This window comes from Anoplopoma fimbria, chromosome 19, assembly GCF_027596085.1.
Source record: "Anoplopoma fimbria isolate UVic2021 breed Golden Eagle Sablefish chromosome 19, Afim_UVic_2022, whole genome shotgun sequence".
Classification (NCBI taxonomy): Eukaryota; Metazoa; Chordata; class Actinopteri; order Perciformes; family Anoplopomatidae; genus Anoplopoma; species Anoplopoma fimbria.
Genome location: NC_072467.1, coordinates 21,646,124 through 21,669,861, shown reverse-complemented (window position 1 = coordinate 21,669,861; position 23,738 = coordinate 21,646,124). Strand labels below are relative to the sequence as shown.

The 23,738-nt window shown below is 41.9% G+C and overlaps 1 protein-coding gene across 1 annotated transcript in view; it reads left to right on the top strand.

Moving 5' to 3' along the window:
• The window catches only part of fbln1 (fibulin 1), a 29,003-nt gene extending 6,936 nt beyond the window's left edge, over positions 1–22,067 (top strand). The window contains exons 4-17 of the mRNA XM_054620062.1: positions 2,240–2,399; positions 2,888–2,950; positions 3,050–3,136; positions 3,298–3,435; positions 3,543–3,680; positions 4,036–4,179; positions 4,285–4,410; positions 4,561–4,686; positions 4,782–4,901; positions 4,989–5,120; positions 5,223–5,346; positions 10,690–10,835; positions 12,087–12,227; positions 21,489–22,067. Coding sequence (XP_054476037.1) covers positions 2,240–2,399; positions 2,888–2,950; positions 3,050–3,136; positions 3,298–3,435; positions 3,543–3,680; positions 4,036–4,179; positions 4,285–4,410; positions 4,561–4,686; positions 4,782–4,901; positions 4,989–5,120; positions 5,223–5,346; positions 10,690–10,835; positions 12,087–12,227; positions 21,489–21,628 — 1,785 coding nt within the window. The 3' untranslated portion in view covers positions 21,629–22,067. The remainder of the gene's footprint in view (positions 1–2,239; positions 2,400–2,887; positions 2,951–3,049; positions 3,137–3,297; positions 3,436–3,542; positions 3,681–4,035; positions 4,180–4,284; positions 4,411–4,560; positions 4,687–4,781; positions 4,902–4,988; positions 5,121–5,222; positions 5,347–10,689; positions 10,836–12,086; positions 12,228–21,488) is intronic.
• Positions 22,068–23,738: the final 1,671 nt, after the last annotated feature.

Sequence of the window (23,738 nt, the reverse complement as noted above, 5' to 3'; positions counted from 1 at the left end):
TGCAGGCTCACGTCCAAGCACTTTTCAGCCTTTTTATGTTTTAATTCCTTCAACCCAGCCTTCAGTTTCCCCCGATATTTTCACATCAACACACCATGGAAAGATGAATGTTTGGCAAAATGTAGAGAACTGCAAGCTGGTGCGTTTTCTTAAAAGTTTGAGATAAATGTAATTGAGGGACAGTTTGTCTTTATTTGATTGACCGTTAAAAAAGGTCAATTAAAATCACAACTGAAAATAAGTATTTTTTTCTGTAACATTAGGACAATAAAGAATATTCTTAAATTATATCAGAAGAATGATGCTACTGTCATGTGCAATACATAAAGCTAACAGGAGGCTGAATTAAGAATCCTGCTATGTCAAAGGCATGACCCGCCCTACTCTGCCTCTGATTGGACAGTACCTGATGCTTTCGTTGGTTGGATTGGTTAGGTTTAGGCATGGTAGAATTTGTAGTATTTCAGCCAGAAGAATATTAGCTTAGCTTAGCATAAGGCCTGGAAGCAGTCGGAAGCAGCTAGCCTGGCTCTGTAAAAAGGTGAAAAAGATCTGCCTACCAGCATCTTAAAAGTGTACTGATACATTATATAACGTTTATCTACAGAGACTAAAGTTATGTTACTTTATGATTCAACAGTTTGTTTATGCATGCATGACTATTTCTTGGCCGGCAAAGCAGGCTGACTTCCTAAAGTCTTGACATCATGCAACCGGTGGAGACGTCATCTATTTCATTCTGATAGTTCTAAACATTCTCTAAGGCTCTACATGGGCTTGCACTTCCCACACATAATCATTTCATAATAGCAGCAGAATAACAAGAGGACAATACCAGAGGGGACCAAGTTGTACAATACAGACTTGGCAAGTTTGGGCAAACAGTCTTGTCAGTCAGAGCAACCAACTACTACAACAGTCTTCCTATTGATTTAAGAGAGAGCACTAATTATTCAACTTTTAAACAAAAACTAAAGAGATGGCTTAAAGCAAACCAAACCTGCAATCACGAGTAATCATACTACCTCATCTCTGGCACTGCCGTTATATACTCTCATTGTTTTTACAAATCTGCAACTTTTGTATTGTATTTTTATTTTATGTATTGTATGGTATCGTGTTGTAATGTGCTGTACATCGTTGTAGTATAGTGTTTGCTGTTGTATTGCACTGATAATATTAGGCCACTAAATTAAAATAACCTGACCAGGTATTACAGACAAAAATTTGCTCTCTAGCTAACTCATTAGCACAGTTACATTAAGGTGGATCCTGAAATGTTGACGCACTGTCCCTGGTAAGTAAAGGAATAAATGAATAGATAAATAAATAAATAAATAAATAAATAAATAAATAAATAAATAAATAAATAAATAAATAAATAAATAAATAAATAAATAAATAAATAAATAAATAAATAAAATAAAATAAAACAAAAATAAGAAATAGTCCAGCACATATTTCCCCTTAAAACAACAACAACAACAACAACAACAACAACAACAACAACAACAACAACAACCTGTAAACAAGGCATAATATGGCATTACATTGGGCAGAGCCAGGTTAGCTTTTCCCCCTGTTCATGGTCTTTACACGAAGCTAAGCTATCTGTCTCCAGCTTGATACGTTAAGCACATGCATGAGTGTGGTATCAATCTGCTCATCTAACTCTTATCAGGGAAGCCAAAATGTACATTATTCAAAATGACGAGTAGGGTCAACACTGGGGGCTGCAGAAACAAACAAGCATGAGTCCATTCATGCTATCACTACCACTATATCATATATATCCAAAGTGAAACACAAACACACCCATCCCCCACACTCTGCACCTTTCATCCCCCTCCCTGACTGACATTACCAGGCTGCCATAATGATTGATTGAGCATGCTTGAGCCAGAGGGGATGATGTCATCTCATCACTGCCTTTCATTCTGTCTGTCTGTCTGAAGCCAGTCACTTGGCATGTCTTCTCAATCAACCTCCTCTTTGTCTGTCGGGTTGATTGAGAGCTTGGCTGTCTGTCTGAATCACATCCTCCTCATTCGTTAGAGTAAAACCCTGTTTTGTCTACATCCTCCTACAGTCTGCTTTTTCTAGCCTGCAGTTTTGGTTTCACTTCACCTGGTGCAATTAGAGAGTAGGGTGATAATTCTCTACTGTACAATATAGTGTTTATCCTTAATTATGCATTATGCACCAATGCTTATAATGTATTCTTCTCTGTGTTCTGTAGATGTGCTGCGACTGTTGTCTTCTGGGGAAGTCGAACCAGGCGAAGCATCTACCCTGTGACCACAACCTGTCAGTGGGCTACCAGTGTGGCCTGGTGTCCCGGGCCTGCTGCGTGGATGGAGCCCCAGACAACCAGACCACACCCGCACAAATAAGTGAATGTGGGTGATAGAAATCAAGCATGAAGTAGACCAAATATATATTTTTTTGCAGAGTTTTTTGCATCAAAGCAGGCAACTTACATTAGGGTAGGAAAACAGAAAGCCCCATGGGAAAACCTGTGGCGAAACACATTAAATATCTAAGAAAATTGGAGGAGCATAATAATGAAGAAAATTTAAAGCGACACAGGTGTTGTCAAATATTAGCACACACTGCCCCCTGTTGGATGTATGTGGTCATTGCTTCTTGGTCAGTTCTTCCAAAGGTGGTAAACACTAATAAGAAATGAAGTGTGTTGCTCATGAGCACTCCAGCAAAAAATATCAAGGATATTCTTGCACCAACTTTTCAGTTGTGAGACTTTTGTGGTTTTGCTTTGATTGACAGACAAAACAAGATATTCGTAAGTTGCAGCCCTGGAAAAAAAATAAAAAACACTTCAGGGCTGCTCTTAAGTTGTTAAAATGTTTTGTTTTCTCTCATGCAGTACCAAACAAGGATGAAACCAACGACAATGGCGATAATTCAGTATTAACTGATCAGTGCAAAGGTATGGTTTAATACATCAATAAACAGGCTTTTCTACACCTAACTGATTCAATCTTGCAAATGCCATGATCACTTATCAACATTTGTGTTTCTTTGATAGGAAAATGTGCACATGACTGTGTGGGAAATGGTACTTGTACCTGCTTCAAAGGCTATAAACTCAAGCCAGACGGAAAGAGCTGTGAGGGTAGGCAGCACTCCTCCTACTCTTTAACTTTGAATTTTTCAATTTAAATGTGACAAAGAAATTAGAGCACAGAGAATGTTTTTTGGATAAAATAAACTCCAATAATGTGCGCACTATTGGAAATATCAGCACAATAAGATATTATCTGCTTTCAAACACAGATATCAACGAGTGTTTGTTGGGAGCCAGTAACTGTCGCGGAGGAGAGCGTTGTATCAACACAGAGGGCTCCTTCCGTTGCCAGAGAGAGGTCAGCTGTGGTACCGGCTATGAACTCACTGACGACAACAACTGCAAAGGTCAGGGCACTCAGTTTGCCTCTATTACTGTGTGTCTGAGTCATGTTTTTTTTTACGGTATTGTCAGTGTGTTCAATGGCGAATTTTGCTGTGATTTCTCTATCCAGACATTGATGAGTGTGAGACTGGCATCCATAACTGTGTCCAAGACTTTGAGTGCCAAAACACCCAGGGGTCGTTCCGTTGTTTCCCTAAGGTCAAGTGCGGTCCCGGCTTTATCCAGGATGCCCTCGGCAACTGCATTGGTAACCACCGTACACCTACAACAGCCCTTAACGACAACTGCAAGAGAATATATTACATGTATATTTTAGGTGACTACCTGTGATTCAATAGGCAGAATAACATCGGTAAGCTAGACGGAAAATCCTGCAGGACTAATTAAGGGAAATGGGGAGCAGTTGAGAAAGGGGAATGATGGGAGAAGGGCTAGTACAGGGGGGGGAGGAGAGGCTGGATCTGTAATGATGAGAGTTAGTATGGCCTTTGAACCAGCTTTAGACCAAAGTTTCCATTTAAAGAACTGCATATTCAGTTATATTATATAAGACTGATCAGGGCAATGTTTTCATGATTTAAAAATGGCATCTGTGTTGTCAGATATTGATGAATGTGTGAGCCGGACGGGCCCCTGCCAACGCGGGCAGCTCTGCATGAACACAGCTGGCTCCTACACCTGCCAGAGGAACTCCGTGAACTGTGGCCGAGGATACCACCTCAACGAAGAAGGCTCACGCTGTGTTGGTACGGCTGGAAAAACTCACCATTCCTAGATAACAGAGCATCTCACTAACCTGTCCGAGGTGCATTTAATGGTGTTTTTCCTGTTGTTTGCGTCCCCCTCCACAGATATTGATGAGTGTAGGGGCCCTGAACAGGTCTGTTCAGGTCATAGTTGTATCAACCTGGTGGGCTCCTACCGCTGCGAGTGTCAGGCTGGCTACATCTTCAACAGCATCAGTCGGCTTTGTGAGGGTAAGCAGCTGGTCAATCTCGCTTGATGTTCTAACACAAGTAGCTAAATCCAAGTGTATCTTCTGCATGAATAAATAAAACATATATATATATATCATTTTGTCATAATTTAAGCTTCTCACTGTGGCATATTTGGACATTGTGTTTTAGATATTAATGAATGCAGGCACTACCCTGGCCGCCTGTGTGCTCATAAGTGTGAGAACACTCGGGGATCCCACAAGTGTAGCTGCACCACCGGCTTCAAGCTAGCCTTAGATGGCAGGAATTGTGACGGTAAGACAAATACCTAAACCAGGAGGAGCCACCTCTCTGCAGGTGCATGGTATTTATGCTTTTGCAGGGTCTGTAATAATCTTTTCTCTGCATAGATCTGAACGAGTGCGAGAGCAACCCATGCAGTCAAGAGTGTGCCAACGTGTACGGCTCCTACCAGTGTTACTGTCGCCGTGGCTACCAGCTCAGTGACATAGATGGCATGACTTGTGAAGGTAAAATGGAACCATTTTAATAGATACTTAGAAAAAAACATGAATATTGGTTTGACAGACTTTTTCTGTCTCTGTCACACTTTTTAGACATAGATGAGTGTGCCCTGCCCACCGGAGGTCATATTTGCTCCTATCGCTGTCACAACACCCCTGGTAGCTTCCACTGTTCCTGTCCTGTCATTGGCTACACCTTGGCACCCAATGGGCGCAGCTGCCAGGGTAAACTATCCCACACATGTAGGCGTGTGTCAATTTAGTCATTTTTTTTTTGTGAATGTTTTGAAATCACATTTTTCTACTTTTTTGTCTTTTCGCTCCCAGATGTTGATGAATGTGTAGCAGGAATACACACATGCACAGTGAACCAGAGCTGCTTTAATGTACAGGGAGGACACAGATGCTTGTCCTTCGAGTGTCCGAACAACTATCGGCGAGTTGGAGAGACGTGAGTATCCGGATTCTGTACATATTTTTGCTGAACAGCACACATTTGTCAACAGACACAACTTTAAATGCGACAACTGTGCACAAACACAAAACTGCGGACAAATACACACTCTCAGAGCAAGGTTCATGTTCCTCACAGTCAAGTCTGATTGGTGTTCCCACCAAGAGCTCTGAGTACAACAGTAAACACTGTCAAGCCTTTTAAACCGACCCGTATTCATATTTTATTCAAGGCTCTGCATGTCCAGTGTGCTTAATGCTGGAATGACTTCAGTAAAGATTCGGCTGTAGCATGTTCTCTTATTTTTAGAATGATGAAATGCATATGGATACTCTCTCATTGGCTCAGTTACAGTAGAGGCTGCGTATGAAGTCAGTAAATATCTTCCTGCATGACCCCACAGAGGGCACCATGACTGGCCTGTGACGTATAATGCTGCAGAGACTGATGTTCCTTTCCACTGCATGCCATGCACGGCAAATTTAATTTACCCCTGGTCTCTCTTTCTCTCTCTCTCTCTCTCTCCTTCTCTCTGTGCTTTGTTTGTTCTGTCTTGTCCCATCCTGCCCTGCCCCCCCCCTCCCCCTCCCTCCCCACCTCCCTTCTCTCTTTGCAGTCGATGTGAACGCTTGCTTTGCAATGAGTCTGTCGAGTGCCTGGCCATGCCCATGAGAATAACCTACTACTACCTCACCTTCCCCACCAACATCCCCGTCTTCACCAACATCTTCCGCATGGGCCCCACCCACACCGTGGCCGGCGATGACATCCAGATTGTTATCACCGCTGGCAACGAGGGCGGCTTCTTCAAGACGGAGCAGGTGCCCACCGGTGGCGTGATGTCTGTGGCAAAGCTCACCAACAAGCCGCAGGACTTTGAGCTTTCTCTGGAGCTAAGGCTGCGTCGCTACGGCACGCTCAGCAAATACCTGGCTAAAGTGCTGGTGTTTGTTACCCAGGAGGAGCCCAGAGTACCTTATAATCCCCTACTAGAATAAACACAGGAGTTACGTAGGGTTGCACAAGTTACTGCACTCTTAAAAAGGATGTGTCATTTTAACTGCGTTGGCTTGTAAAGAAAACACAAAAAAGTTAATTTGCAACACAAAATGCATGCGAGATGACCGTACAGTGTGTTGATAGCATAGCATGTTGATGCAGTGCAACTTTATTTGTTATACTGCACAGATGTATCCAGATAAATATACAAATATATATTATTATTTCCAACTAATGATCATTATAAGACCAATATGCATCTTTACAGCTAAAGATTGTTGATGTTTCCATCATTCATTGATTTAATAGGTTTTAGCCTCTCTAAAAATATTGGTATACTGCATTGACTCATGGCCTGATGAACCAGCTTTGGGGCCCTGAGGCAAAAATAAGCTGCGGGCCCCTAATGACCCCCATAGCCCTTCCTACAGTATCCGTGCATTATCCCATCTTCTTATAATACACAAATGTATTTACAATGTGGATTTTGACAAAAAAAGCCAATTTGACTTGAGAACAAGTAGTCCATGTTCATGAAGGAATAGTTTGTTATTTTCGTGACTAGATGAGAAGAAAAAGTGAAGCCAATGTGTAAATGACCTAAATTGTTTTCTTCTAACCACCAGCCTCTGGGGGCTTGAAAAAGCGTATAGTAGTTGATGAGAAAATGACCCTACTTTTCGCCTGATTTATTACACAAGCACACATTGTAACAAGAGTTAATGGTCTCAATTGCTAGTTTCAAGTCTTCTTCAATACAGCATGATGTTGATTTAGTAAATTATGGTTCCATTAAGAGTAAAATAGATAACAAAGCAGGGTATGCTTTAGGGCGTGGATACCTTGTGATTTAGATGTCGCTACCACCTACCATTGTCTGGCCTGGAACTTTTGTTTGTTTTAATGCTAGAACTTTTAACCTTTCACAGTGTGGTTTAAGTTCATGGCAGTTAATTGAAAATTTTTTGGTCGTCTGCAAATGTCAGCAATCAGTTGCAGCTCTACCCTCTCGTGTCACTTCTGGTTGTGCGGTCAATCATCCAGCATTTTCTATTTCACATTTTTTGGTAATTACCAAATTACCACAAAAATGACTCTGTTTGAAAACTAAGCACGTGTTAAAATGGCACATCATTTTTTAAGGGTGGATGTGAGAAAACAATACAACACACAGAGTGAGAAGAAAGAAGCACAGTTTGATAGTATATTATGTAGCATTTTTTACATAATCATCTTGTTGACACTAGATTTAAGGAACATTATTCTTCATTCTGAATTAGGTCTAACTGAGTCTTTCTTCTTGGAGGTAAGGCATCGTGATAGCCGCTAGGTGGCGTTCTTGGTCAGGGTAAATCATAAAATGGTAATGACCCAAGTCTGCCTTTTAACTGAGTGTAATTTGATGATGGTTGCATTATAAAGTCTGACATTTTGCAGTATTTTATGGTTTATGTGTTGGATGAACAGTTTTCTATTAAAATTCTAATAGAAATAACACATGTTCAAGTCAAATCCAGTTCTTGATAATGATGCATTGTGGGGTTTAATCAAATACAGCAAATGGAGCAGCTGGAATGTGTGGCCGAATCACAGATGGAGGCTATGTGACTTCCTCACATACAGTTTCACATTATTATTATTCCATCAGCTTCAGTGAAGTGGAAATCCATTGATACATGCAAATCTCTAGTAATGCATATATGTAAAGTTAAACATACATGTACATGTATCAAAACACCAGTGATTTTATTACTAACACTATGAAACAACAGATTTTATTATTGTCTGCTGATGATCTCAAAGCTTTCCTGCATCATTGATGTATGTAAACATAGAAGCAAAAATGCCTGTATTTTAAACCAGCCAAGAAACACTACAAGTCTAATTTCCCATCGATAAGTCAAACCCTTCAGTTATATGAGCATATATGTCAAATTTGACTATTTATTTGGTCCATAAAGTAATTCCACACCTACCAATTTCTTTAAAAAATGAGCCAGACGTTTCCTTTTAATGCATTGTTACTCCCACTTCCCAAACATCAGTTACCTTGCACCGCAAATATGTCTTTCTGTGGCAATTATTTTCATGCACATCACTTTAGCTCCCGTTACATTTTAAGCTTAATGTGAAATGCACAGATTTCCACTGCATACTGCGGGTGTAAACCCCAAAGCAGACAGATAATCCAAATGAAGGCTGAGTAAGTGACACGCGATGGGGTGCAGTGGCGAAGGATAGGGAAATGTGCACCAGCAGGAGCAAGTATAAATAGTTTGACATGCTGTGAAGCTGCTGCCTGAGGGCTGTGGCTTATAATAACTGTAAATTCAGATGTCCTAGGTTCTCCTGTCCTGAGCTGTCAGGCCAGTAAGGATGCACTTGGTCCCTAGTGGGGATATCCTTAAAATAAGAACATAGTGGTGCGCAAAAGGTTTTTCTTCCTCCCCTTTGACATTGAGTTATGGGGCTCTGGGCTCTGGCCGGTGGTCTGAACAATTTGTGGTACAGCAACATCACCGCGCTCAGAATGAATGATGCCCTGCAGTGTTTGTGTTGGGTCGTTATCAATGTGCCGACTATAAATAATAATTACCAAAAAAAATAAAAGGCCCTACGCTTGACCAGAGGACTTTCATCCAAACAGACTGTTTTCCTTTCTGGTCTGAAAGTATTGGGGTTTTTTCTCCCGGGCTGGGCCACGTGACGCATGGGGGAGATGAAGAAGACGTACATTTGTGCATGCACTCACACGCACACGCACACACACACACACACACACACACACACACACACACACACAGACACACACACACACACACACACACACACACACACACACACACACACACACACACACACACACACACACATGTATACACAAGCATGTTTGCATGCACAAAGGCACACTTGCACAAATCAACATACACACCCATATAGGTATTTTGGGTGCAGAAACATACATGCATTAACACACACATGAAGCTGTAATTAGCTCCACTTGCTGCCCTTGCTTTGAAGGGGGCAGTTCACCCTGGGTCATTATTTTCTCGTAAATTACTCTAACCCAACAGAGCTTCCACCTTGTCCTCTAGAGCCCAGCTCGGGTCTTTCTGCAGCTCAGGCCGTGGTATTATAAACTAGGAGAACATTTTGTGGGTTTGGCGTGGGCCAAAGCAAAACTTGGACCCACCCGCTAATTGCTAATTACAAGCCCCTACCCAGTGGTGGCTTGACTTTTTGTCAGGGGCTTCTCTCTTCTCACTCTCCGCGGAAGGAGCCCTGCAACCCAAGCCGGGGCCTGGGCTTTGAGCTGCAGCCTATAGGTCCCCCGAGGAGCGCCAAGAGATCCACGGCCCATGACTCACAATGCGGCTATACGGCTGCCATGCACATTAACTGGACTTATACATGGCAACTTGGCTGTTTTCATAACCCAATATAAACGTGTCCTGACTCGTCTCCTTTGTGAAAACCGAGCTTAAATTTAACATCTTGCATGTCGAAGTCAGGGCTTTTATTTTGTTTCAATAGCTCTGTCTCGATCACAAGTTTCTCATTGTTTCAAAGACGCACTCTTGATTTATGAGGTTGTTAGTGACTTAGAAGCCTCTCTCAAAGTCTTATGCAGCAGACAGGTAGTGAATAGCGATACTTCAGGTGGCGTTAGCCTTAGAAGCCAGCAGAGGCCCTCCATTCCCTCCGACCTGTCACTGATTAGTCTGTGGAATAAACAAAGCCCTAAATAATAGGATGAGAGCTGCCCCGGGGAGAGGCTGGGGAGTTGTCTCGTCATGTTGCTCACAATTTAGGAGTCTTTTAGAACACTCCCTTGCCCCATAAATCCTCCTCAAGAGATTATCTGATGTGAAGCCGGGGATGCTCAGCAAATCCAAATATTTTCCTGAGCAGGTTGTGGATCATTCTCTGTGGGTGTAGTGATTCATTTCCCACACAGCTTGAAATAGTGCATCAGAAAAGCATCAATGGCAGCGCTAGTCTCCTCGAGCTAAAAAGTTTGGCTTCGGCATGAGCTTTGGCCGTTGTTGGTTTATTATTCCTCCAAACCACATAGAATATGATTGTTTTTGATGTTGACTGCTATATCCAGTACCCCTGCTGTCTTGTTCAGATATTGTTTGTGTAGCGGCCATTGGAGTAGTCCCACTGAGTTCTTGAGTACGCAGTGGGCTGCCCCTAAGGACGCCCTGTTATTGTGAGCTTTGGGAAACCAAAGGCGGCGGACTCTGAAGTCTTTATATAGACATTACCTAAAGGTCAGAGGCCATGTGTGTGTGTTTGTGTTTCCTTTTTTTGTCGTATGTCTGTTCTCTCCTTTAGAGTGGCGAGGCTTCAACGCTCTGAAACCATTCGCTGTATAAAGTCCTGTCAGCCCAATGACGTCACCTGCGTTCTGGACCCCATGCACTCAGTGTCCCACACCTTCATCTCCTTGCCCACCTTCAGAGAGTTCACAAGGCCAGAGGGTAGGTACAGGTCAACTTTCTTATGGGCACACTAATGATGGAGGATTTGGAGTAATCCAGATGGGCAAACATGCAGCAGCAGTGTGAAAAAGAGACAAAATATGAAGTTATTTGGAAAATATTCAAGAAAAGATTAGTTTAACATTTTTGGGGAATGCTTATTCCCTTTTTTGTAGGGTAATTATGAAGTTTTAGCCAGTAGCCAGTTAGCCTATATTAGCGTAAAGATTAAAAAGATGAAACAGTTAGCAAGGCTCGGTCCAAAGGTAATACAACTTACTAAACATGTTAAGTAATAAATACAAAAGTCAAATATGAATTATGTGTATTATTTGGCTTTTTTCCCTTTTGGACAGACTAGCTATTTCTCCCTATTTCCAGCCTTTATGCTAAGCTAAGCAAAGCTAACCAGCTGATGGCTCTAGGTTCATAATAACTGTACGGCAATAACAGTATAACGATCATCTCATAAAATATTGACAAGAAAGCAAATGAGTGTACTTCCAAAAATGTTGATCTGTTGCTTCATAAAAATTACTAATCATCCAAACATTTTACTTTGTCACAAAGGCCCATATTTGACACTGTATTTTGTTACAAAACGTCCTGTTAAAAACTTTGGAAACAATGAATTTGAAGACAGCATGACAACTTTTTGGGGTTTTTTTGTGTGTTAATGTGGTCCACATTTTTTTCTTCTCTTTAGCTCTAATTTATCTCCCTTCATCTCTGAGCTCCCATGAAATGCATTTCCCTGCAGCTGTCAGTATCCATATGACTACCTCTGACCCCAAAATTAGCTTTTCCATGATGTTCTCCATGCAGTCCGGGCTTGGCTGGCCCACACCAGAGAGTGAGTGCCATGCTGGTTGGATATGAGTAACCACGATAATCACTCGCAGACAGTGACAGCTCACAAGCATCTATTGGTTGACATGCAATGCATGTTTCAGACACACTCATGCTCAACGTCACAGGGAGTTTGGCTCTTGTCATTTCTCATAAGCTCGGAGTTGGGGTTTAAAGGACCTTCAGCCCAATAACAGCATTGAAAAGCCTCAACCTTCCTGTGACCCTCTCAGTGTACAAAAAACACAGACATTTCCATCTCCAATTTTATTGTCTTTCATTTGGAAAGAAAAAAAGAAAAGAAAAGCAAGAGTTGGCACTGGTTTGACGGTGCAATCCCAGTGTGATTACGAAGATTTAGTCTCCAAAAGCTTTTTGTGTCTAATTGTTATCTTCCAACAGAGATTGTTTTCCTGAGAACCACTGTGCCGGCTTACGGATCCTATCACTTAAGCACTTACGACGTCAAGTTTGACATTCTGGAGGGCAACGTGGAGAACGCCTTTGACATCGTCAAACGTGTAGAGAACGGATTGTATGTTGGTGAGTACAAGCATTTTTACCTTGTTTTGTGTGTTGTAATGTCTGTATGTACCAAACTAGCTCAAACATTTGACAATAGCAGCTTTAACATGCAGCCTGTACCACCCAACAGCCTCTGTGACTGGAAATTGCATTTTCTTTCTGACAAAGGGGGGCGTTTTTTCTTTCCCTAATTTCTCATTTCTCATTTTGAAATGCATGAAATATATGATTTTCTTTTTGTTGTACAAATCAAACTCACATGTGCGCACTGAGAAGACAAAGAGCACAAAACTCTCCCATGAGGAATGTCTGGACGCCTTGACATAAGTACATTTGACACAGCCCGTTATGGTCATTGCAGTGTTGTGGCATCACATATCTGTCATCATCTTCACGGGGTCTCTTGGTGTCTGGGTCTTTGGAGAGTTGTCCTCCGAGTGGCTCTTTGAGACAGACGAAGGCCTGTTTCTGTCTCACCAGATATTTGGCATCAATTTCCACAGTCTTGTGGTTAAACAAAGTACCATTTAATTCACTTATCTACGGCTATGCTTAGCCCAAGCACATCATTACTTTCCACAATAAGTTATGGTGGTCTGAATGTTCTGGAATCGAGTCGCATGAATCCATACTTGTGCCGTCACATGCACGTGTGATTGCAGTTGACAAGCAGTTCATTATAACTACCTGTTCAGCAAGCACCAGCATGCAAAAAAAAAAAACCTCAGCTAGGAGCAGCGGATACCATCGGCGGTGAGGTGTAACAACAACATTTTTGGGAAGAAGCTATTCCCATCCTTTAGTCTGGTAGTGATCCAAGGTTGCTGCACGCCTTTCCGAGAGCTGAACTTTGAGGATAAGGGTGTTGTGAGCCCAATGATGACACAATGTTGGGCCCGTCTATGTGTTTTGGTTTTGTGCTGAGATGCAGGCAGGGTGGTAGTGTAAATACAGCATATTCTCATGCTTATGGACATATGTCTTTACAGAATGTAAGGAAGAGAGAGAGGAGGATGGAGTGTGCAACTGTCACATGTTTAGGCGGGATGGTGGGCGCTTGCAAGTGTTCCTCTCTTAAGATAAGATAAGATAAGATAATCCTTTATTAGTCCAACAGCGGGGAAATTTGCAGAATTACAGCATCAGAGAGGATAGTGCAAACAAGAGACATAGTAAAAGACAAGATCAAAAACAGGTATTTTAAATAAGTAAATAAGTAATAACACAGTAAAGAATACAATAACAAAGGATATTATATAAACAGACCGAATCATTTTTGGTATTGCACAGATTGTTTTTGGTATGTGTGGTCTACTGGGAGCAGAGTTGGTTGTGTAAGCACTCACCTCTTGTACAAGAGACGAGTGCTTATCAAACGTACCCATATTCACACACAAAGATATGAGGGAAAAATGTTTATAACCAGCAATAAGTCACATAAGTCACTGTCAGAGCAGTTATAATTAAATTGTACTGTCTTATAATGGTATGTTTCGGTTGGAATGCGCAAGGGTGTGATTCCGCATAAATGGATAAGCCTTATTTTGTAATATAGCGTCTACTGTGTGTGTCTGTGTGCCTGTGTGTGTAAAGGATTTAGAGAGAATTTCCCTGTTTATGGTGAGGCTCATTTGCGAGGGCAAGTATGCATGTTTGTTTGCAAGGGAGGGAGGGAGAATTAAATTGCAGAGAGCAAAAGACAAAGTGAGCGACTGTGATTCAACGGACGAGGAACGAGAGAGAGAGAGGGAGAATATGTGCTGAAGTAATCCCGCTGGCTTTGCTTCATGTGGTTAAATGTATTGTTCCATTTCCCCACGCTTAGGCCTCAGTGTCTCGCCGAGCATTAGAGCACTTAAACCGACGACCACATGAAAGGCCCTGTTTGTGAGGAGCCACTTCTCTCCCAAACCCATGCGATGCTCATTGGATGCAGTTCTTGCATGTTAGCACCAGTTGCCCATTACATATCCAAATTGAGGCCCTGCGCAGTGGAGCCTTTTGGTCAGTGACTGCTCGCTGTGAAGTGTGGTGTCCACGGTGCGATGAAGGGCCGGCTTGGTTTTATTTAGTGGGCTGTGCTGCTGGCTGCTTTGGCCCACAGACGCTGCTGTTGCGCAACCATTGTACGAAGCTCGCTGACGTGTCACTTAAGGAAGCTTAGTTTCCAGTATCTCCAGTGTCTCCAGCAGTGGTATTACAGCTTGGTGGGATGTGAAGAGTAGCAGACATTGAGGCTCCACTAATGAACAAGTGTGAAAACTCAAACTAACTTTGGCCATTATTTTTGGCCGCCTCTTGTGTTTTTGAAAGGGACAAAAGAGGCAATTAGGAATCCTCAGAATCCGAAAAAGTCATTCTTGAGAGGTTTGATTGGCTGATGCTCGTTTCCGTTAAGCACACTTACTCACTCTTTTAAAAACCAGTCGTCTGCACGGACAGGCATGTAGGGTTTGCATATGTGCATACACACACACACACGCACACATGTATAGGCTGACAGCACACCAAGAAGTATAGGAATTGCACCACACTTTCCTAGCTCCTGGTCATCCATCACTGGCTTTCCCAGCACTGTCACATCTGGAAGACAACCCTGACAGCCTTACCCATCTGTGCAAACACAACAGGCCCGCTGCGCTCGGAAAAACATGATCAGAACCAATCAAACACTTACAGATTCCCATGACGACCACAGTAGCACAGCGGCTGCAGACCACACAAAATCCCTGCAGGTATGCAGAAGCGCAGCAGAAGTGATGTATGTCATCCTCACAACAAAGACATCATTTGTGAGCCATCATACACATATTTGGAAACACAAACAGTGGAGGTATGCATTACTGTCATCCACTTTTTGATTGCGGACAGGTTGTTTGAATAGTGTTGATAAAGGGGTGATTGACTTTGGCAGCCAGCAGGTGTACGGTCCTCCCTTTGAAAACACTGGCTGTTTAGTCTCTGCTGGAAGCATGGGCTGAGTCTCTCACCTCTGATAAACTTGTTTTATTATCTCTCAGTGACATAAATCATTGTCGGGATCAATATTGTCTTTGACCACTCCCATTGAGGTTATCGTAGGCTAGTGTTGCTTTCGTTTCTTCTTGCTTCAAGGTCGGCTTGCTGAGCATTCGTGAATTCTTTTAGTTTTGCTTTAGCCGTAACTTAGCAAAGTTGCTGTTGAAATGATCTACTATTACTATTTTTTATTTTCTTTGTTTTTATGTGGGGAAACAATGTGACAACCCAGCAATCCCATTTCTTCCTGTTAACAATGTGTAAGTGTAAAGTTAACAAAAGCAGCGTTCAAATCAGTAGTTATTCCTCTGAATAAAAAAAGTGGTTAAATCAAATGTAAAATATTGTATAATCAGTAGACAAATGTGGAATCAGTCAGCCGATATTTAGTCATCCCTTGAATGTGGCCAAATGACTCCTCTTCATGAGTAATCATTTGTCATGGAAGGATTCTACTCTACAATAAATCACTGCTGTCTAATTCTTGTTAGCAGGAAGAACTGATTTATGTCGTCTTTATGTTTGGACAGCAACAGATAATATAGCACTTCTCCTCATGAATCAGAGCCATCCTCTGGAAAAAATTGTAAGTCTAAGAGGTCGCAGCTAAATTCCTTTCATTTTTGAAATGCAGGTGGAAATGTGCCTTTTTGCGGTTTCTATCCTGTGCAGAGAATAAATGCCTTTTCACATTACCGTTGGCACAGGAATGGCAGCCAGAGAGGCAGCCAGGGAAGATGAATGGAAGAGGAAGTGGACAGTTTGTCTCCATGCAGGTAGCCCTGGTCGTCAGCCCGGCCGTCCACAGTGGCTGGTGGAATGTGAGCCTACTGTGTGAGACATGACTGCTTCAGAGCCCAGTGGAGCTTGTGGCTCTGGCTTGTGGGCGTGCTGGTGAGGAGCTGAGGACAGCCGTGGAGATAAGCAGACAACTTGCTCCGTTTCAGAGGCTGTCATTTGGGTGAATCATGACATGGCAGCAGCGGGCCCACTAGAGCGCGCCAAGACCATAAGGAATCCTTGTCTGCCCTGCAAGAGATTAGCACAGCTAATCAAAACAGGGTCTTCTCCACTCAACAACCCTTACAGTCAAACACACAGCGCTCTCCTCGGGGTGGTCCTCCACCAACAGAGCGCTGATGAAGAGATAGCGATGCAGATATGTCACACTCAAAAATATACCGGTATGTACACATTAGAGCACATGTTGCTTGCAATAAAACTGTCTCAATAATTTACCAGATACACTTATCTTCCTAGGGGTAGTGATTTATTACATTTATACTTACCATTACTCTTTGCAGTCCGGCACTGTGAATTTAAGAAGATGGAACAATGTTTAGGTAATAGCTCAGTTCACAAAATGAATACTGTTTTCATCCATAGCAAAGTACTTAAACAGCTTATCAAGATCCTGTGTAAGTTCTTCCATTTATAATGTAGATGGAGAACATGATATAAAATCCCGATTTCAAAACCAAACAAAGCAGGTTTTCGTATCCCTTTCCATTTAAACTACATTGTCAAGTCTATTTTCTGCTCCTTAGTTATGGGTCTTAGCTTTGAAAGGTCACTTGTAATACAGTGCAAAGGTTGTGGTAAAGATAATGGTGCGTGTTATGTCATCTCAGCTGCTCTGGCCCACGACTGCTTAAAAACAGAATGTCCAAGAAAAGAACCAACCGATTCCCCACGGCTACTTCTCAGTGATGTCACTAACCAGTTTGCGACACAGTCCAGCAATGACCCATGGGCCATTTAAGAGATCTGTAAGTATGACTCGCTGTTAATTGACCTTAAAATATCAAGCCACATGTGCTGGCCTTTCGGAGCAGAGGCGGGCAGGGCTCCCACCCCTCTTTGGAGTGGTCAGTCGTGTTTGGACAGCCTGACCCGACTGGCCGTCTTTGCACAAGTGACCAGTGACCAGTCTGTAAGCAAGTCAAGCACCCAAGGGGGCTATGCACTCAGTGTCTGTACAGTGGGTTATTTTGGCAATTTAAGGGATTATATTTCAGCCATCCTGATGGTTATCAAAACTGAAATTGGTTGCTTTGCTAATAGGGTAACAAGGGAGCTAGTTAGCATTTTTTGGCATGTTTCCTCACTTTCTATGGACTTTTTGGAGAAAAAGTTTTGGGCAGTAAAAAAAAAAAAAAAAAAAAGAATCACTGGACAAGAAACCGCTGTGTTTATGTTTATGCCAACAGTGCTCTGCTGTACCTCAGAGATATGGTAAGATAAAAAAACACATTACATTTATAGCCATAATGATGCTAAAGAATGCTCTCCAGTACACTATTTTGCATACTGGAACTTTGTACACCACCTGGATACTCTCCAATGGTTTCACTGCAGTGAGCATGCATAGCGCCACAACCAGTGTGTCATTATACAATACTGTGGTGAGGCCAATGCATATTTTTCATTTGTCTCTGGTGTTAAAACCCGATCATTTTGGATTTTGTCATACACTTCCTCGCTGAGTTGTAGAAACCAGAAAACCAAGAAATTGTACTGTTTACATGTAACCCTTCAATATTGCAGCGCTCGTGGCTATGAAAGATGACAAATGCCTCCTGGCATTCGCTTCCATTTGTTTTGTGGCAGTGTCCCTGCCACTATTATGCATTTATTTAAGGCTATTTTCTACTTAGGGGGCTACTTTATGGTGTGGCGGAATGTTTTTCGAGAGCGGACAGATTGTACAGCTGTTTGTTTGATGGTGGCTGTTCAAGCCAACACAGTCACCTTTGCACCCTGTGGCCGATACCTCAGTGAGATGGAAAGACACCACAAACCTCTCCAGCACTACAACTGTATCTCCTGCTCTGGGAAGTTCAGGCCTCAGATTACATGACCTTGTAACCCAGTCACAGGGCAAATTGTCAGCTGTAGGGTTTTAAAAAAACCTTGCCGTGTTTATTTATATGAAGCTCAGGTGGTATGGTAGCCAATCAAAGTCAACCTGTTTTGCGGCTGTTGGCTTATTGCCTTACAGGCCGGATGAAATGTAAAAGATGATTATGCAGTTGTGGTTTCACCTCAGGTTCACTGTGAGTATGTTGAGGCCCAACTGCTTTGCCCTCATTCAGGATATCACTGTGCCTTTGATGGGAAGCTAACGGAAACAAAGAGTCATCATGGTCACATACACTGGCTTTAGTATCATGCTCCTAACACAATTGCCTTTTTCTCGCCCTCAAGGCTGTGCAAAAACATATTTAAACAAAGGCTCAAAGTTGTATAAAAACATATTTTGCCAATTGAAGTGTTTCCTCAAATCACTACAGTAACCGTGATACATCTCACATGTTGACATGCATTCCATGGTTTGTTATCACGCCCCAATAGCAGGATTCAAAAAAATTGAGGTGAGGAAAACTAAACTGTGAGTTTTGAGTTGAGTTTTGAATAACCAAAAGGGAGCTGGGAGGGTATTTGGGGATTTGGAGGAGCTCTTGGGCTTTATACCAGAATTTCACGGTTGAGCCGAATGCATGTGCTAATTAGACCACAAACAAACTTAAAAAACAAACAAACACATTCCACATATTGCATTATTTAGGTGTCCTTAATAAATTGTCAGTTCAGACGCTTTGTTTTCGTTATTTATTCATGCGGTAAGATTGTTTAACTTCTTTTTGTAAGACTTTTGGGGATTTTCACTGGAAAACTCAGCCGCAGTTGACCCTGAATACACAGTGTTAAGCCCTCGTTAGATATATGTCACACTTACAGCAATTAAGAGAAAGCCTTAATGTGGACTGAATCCCATCTGTCTTTGCGGTGGTCCATATTGGGCTCATAATATTTTACTCATCTTCATTGTGTGCTTGCTCAACCACCACTGAAGCCAAATTTGTTTGATTTCAGTACATGGTAAAAACATGAACCTTCTGAACTCACTTTGAGTTTGCATCCTTCAACTCGGAGTTGCCTGCCATCTCGATTGGCTTATGACTGAAAATGATTTTCAGGCTCAAAATCATTTCATTCAATCTCTTTTTCCATGTCAGTTTTTTCTCTTAATGTTGTGGCTGCTGTTAGGTTAAAGCAAAGGTTAGCTCTTTCTGGTGGCGCTGAAGCTTTGGAAACAATTAAATCTCAGTCCCGCTCCCCTCTTCCTAGTGTCACTATGCAACAGAGTCCCAAAACACCAAAACAAGGGGGCAACCCTGGTCGAAGTGGGCCCCATTCCACACTCCTCCATGTGCTTATCGCCGGAATCTGCTGGAATCTGTTGTGTACCCACAAATCCGACTTGAAGAAGGACGAGAGAGCAAAATAAAATGACAGAAAGAGAGAGAGAGAGAGAGCGAGAGAGACGGCAGTTCAAGCTCCTACTGCTTGCCCCTTCCAGAGTTAAAGATGGATTCCTGGAGGAATGCCTCCATGGCTGTATCGCGTGACTGCGAATGCTCCCCTCCATCAAACACATGGGACTCATTTACCCTTGTGGGCCACAGTGATGGTGCCACAAACACCAGGCCCCCTCAGGAAGGGAAGAGAGGGGAGGAAGAGAAGGAGGAGAATGAGTGGGTGGGGGGGATCTGCCATCATACAATGCCAGAGTCCCAAAGGACACAGCGAATGGCGCAAAATGGATCATCATCTGCCCAGTGACGACCAAATGGGTTTTTACTGCTTTGTTACAAGTACCACAGAACCGATTGAGGCAGCGATCTGTCGTCATTTTGATCCATGTTGAGTTTAACCAATGAGTCATCGTACTAAAAGCGTTACTGACTCACTTATTATTGAGAGAGGAAATGAGACAAAGACAGAGGGTGGTTGAAGGTGCGATAGGAGGACAGTGTGGTGATTGTGCTGCCCGACCGCACTCTGGCGATGGCTGTTGTTCAAACAGGCCGGAGCTGAAATGTCACCAGTTCTCTGCGGAGAAAAGGCCTGCTGACAGCCTGTATAAACACTGGCATTTTTTTCCCCGTGTAATCGCATGTTCACTTAGATCACCCAATGAATTCCATGGGCATTCAGTAATGCTCCGTTGCAGTATGTTTATTCTCCCATCTGTTTTACCATGATTGTGGGTGTCTCTTGTACATGGAGAGGGATGGAAGGTAGGACTGAGGAATGCAATTCAGATTGTCATGGACAGCCGGGACATCACTGGACTTTGTTTGGCTTGTTAACATCCAGTTTGTATTGAATGTTCATCACAAATATATCAGCTGATACCATGACACACCTAAAGACAGGAATATTCTAGTATGTCATGTCGGCAATGACAAAAAAAACCCAACCTCTTTCTTAAAGGTGACATATCATGGAAATTTTAAGTTCATACTTGTTTTTTGGGTTTCTAGTAGAACATGTTTAAACTGCTTTATTGTTCAAAAAACACATTATTTTTCTCATACTGTCTATCTGAATATACCTGTGTTCGCCCTCTGCTTGAAACAGTCCGTTTTAGTGCCTGTCTCTTTGTATGTGCACAAGCACTAAGAAAGGTAGATTATAAAATGTTTAAAGAGATCGATTTGTGTTAGGGTCAGTATTCATTTTAACTATTTTCTACCAAAGCAATAGTCTCTATGAAAACTGCTGACAATTATGTCTGAGGATTCTCAACAAAACAAAAAAAGATTTTGTCTAGTGCAGCTAGCGCAAGTAAAACATCAACACTGAAACAGCTTGGTGTGGCAGCATTCACAGTCCGATCCAATCCAAACATAGAAATATGCTTATGGTCTACAATCGCAAAGCCATTACGCAACCACTGTAGTCAGCTGTATTTAACAAAATTGAAGAATATATACATTTGACAGAGCTGTCAGACATGTATAAGGCGGAAGGCTAAAGAACAATTCTGAAAGTTTGTTGTTGAGACACAAATGTAATTTTTTCAGTATGCTGAGCACCACAAACAGTAGTCCATTATCCTCAATTGTCTTCGGGGTGGCAGCAGAATTTTCTAAATCAAAACCTCAACCCTAGAAACCAAAACTATCTGCTTTGCTAGATACCATTATGGGTAAGGGAGGAAACCATTACTGGGTGACCCTTTAAACCTAATAGCAATAAAGAAACAAAAACATTCAACTTTCAGTCAAAATGAACAAGCACAAAGACAATCCTTTCTTTACTAATTGATACTCTTGAACAATAGCGTTTCAGAAGAAATGACAAAATCAACAAATATATATTGGTGTCCATAAAGCCAACCCTAATAGTGTTTTCTATGAATTTAAGGTTCTTATTGGCACTGATATAGTTCTTCTTCTTTGTTTCCCTCAGGTGTTGTTCGCCAGGTGAAGTCTCTGATTGGTCCACTTGCTACAGTGCTGAAACTGTCCATGCGCAACCTGACAACTCAAGGCGACTCTGGTCAGAACATCATCAACGTTCATGTCTTCGTCTCAGAGTTCTGGTTCTGAGAGGTGCATGCCAAAAATTTGACCACATTGTACCAAGACATCCATTGTCACTGTACAGACACTGTACACATTGGTTTGGTTGTATCAATGCATAGATCAGTGTTATGGATTTAATGTAATGTTTGATTTCTTGTGACAGTTTCTGATGAGAGCACTTCACTTTGTTTTGATGACAAGCTCAGCATTTAGTGCACTTCTGCATTGCAACTGGCACAATGGAGCTAAATATGATGAAACTTTATATTATTGAAAATCTACTATGAACAAAGACATCGAGACCGTTTTGTTTTTTTCTAAATTGAAAGTGCATGCATTTAGAAAGGTCATTGAAGGATACGATGATTAAATTGAACAATATTCTTTTCATGACATTATAAGCCTTTGTTTTTGTAGCATCCACTTTTCCTCCATTACTGTATGCATAGGATGAGGTATTTTTTCTATGGAATAAACACTATTTTAGTTACAGTATTTGTTTATTGTATTTCCTCCAAGTAACATTTAACAAACATTGAATTTTTTACTGTATTTATATTTCAGTGTTCAGTAAGACAATAAAATAGGGGAAATATCTGTATGTATATGTTTTACAATACATAAGAACAGAAGTACTGAGAAAAAGGGTGGGTTCTATTTCTCCAAATAGGACAAAGTCAAAATATCAAAATAAGTTCATTACTGTGTTCATTGGTGTGGCTCCATCACTTACACTGTCACCATAGAGTAGGTAACGGTAGCCACTGCTACTCACTCACCAAGACAGCGTTCAAGTTTTCCACAGATTCTTCTCACACCACAGTCCAGGTCCTTGTTTTGCCCAAATATTTATCTTTGCCTTGGCCTGTTAATGGTCCTTTGGAAGGCTCAAAATGAGAAGGCTGCAGTCAACAAATGTGTACATGTACTTGCCTAGTATTTTAAACCTCATCTGAAAGGGATCATTCATGTACTTGTCTGTGCTTGGTTCCTCTCCCTTATGTGAGTCAATGTTCCAAATCTTCCATCTCGAAACAAATGGGAACCTATTTTATTTTACAAAAACACAATTCAGTTCATTTTGACTTGGTGAGCCCAAACTCATGTATTGTGCAATACCCTGAATTAAGCCATAGCCCAATGACAGGAAACTGGATTATGATAATAAATTGACTTGTCAATATTAGCTAACAAACACAGACGTGCAAACATCTTAGACAGTTTCCCTTTTATTCATGGCGGTTTTTGGAACGTCAGTTTCCATGGTGACATTTAGAACATTCTGTTTGCTTTGCACCCAATGATATCTGAGGGTCAGTTAAGACATATGTTGACAGCTTGTCCTCAAAATGCCCTCAGTTGAGTCACTTGTAGGCTACATAAGCTTCTACTCAAGATACTCCGTGCATGCCTCTAAACATGCTGAGTGAGGGTTTCACTCATAGTCTTTTTTCTCATTCTGGGAGCTTGGGGGTCTAGGATTTCCCCCCAGATTTTCAGAAAATCCTCTTTTGTAGAGTAACTGCGGAAGGGAACCAGGTGGCAGCAGTAGTTTTAGACCATGGGCATGGATACTATGCAACCGCATTCCTAATTACATTCATCAGTGAACCAGAACTCCTCTCCCCATCAAACATGAGGGGACCTCAGAGAGTGAGCTGAGCACATGTCAGTAACGGCCTAACTATGAGACTGTAATCATCACTGTGGCCGGGCACAGCCAAAGACTCCCAACGCTTCAAAGACAATAGAGGAGGAGGCGCATACATCAGGGTCTCAAGTCGTCTGCTGTGATGGGTTTTAAGGCTCTACTGAAGGGGGATATCCTCTTCAGAGGAAATAGAGACCAGCAGGTCAGCCTTGTGGACAACATGAAAAGAAGGAAGAAATGCTGTGTGTAGGTGTGTGTGTGTGTGTGTGTGTGTGTGTGTGTGTGTGTGTGTGTGTGTGTGTGTGTGTGTGTGAGTAGGCTAAATCACACTTACATCAAATGTTTAATACTTGTTATCAAATGCTTCTAATGCATTTTTTTTACTAAGACTTAGTAACCTAACTTATATTATATTAAAGATACTATTCCAAATGGCCTGGTTTGGAGAAAAGGTGGTAAATCGTATCTCTTTTGAAGGTGGAG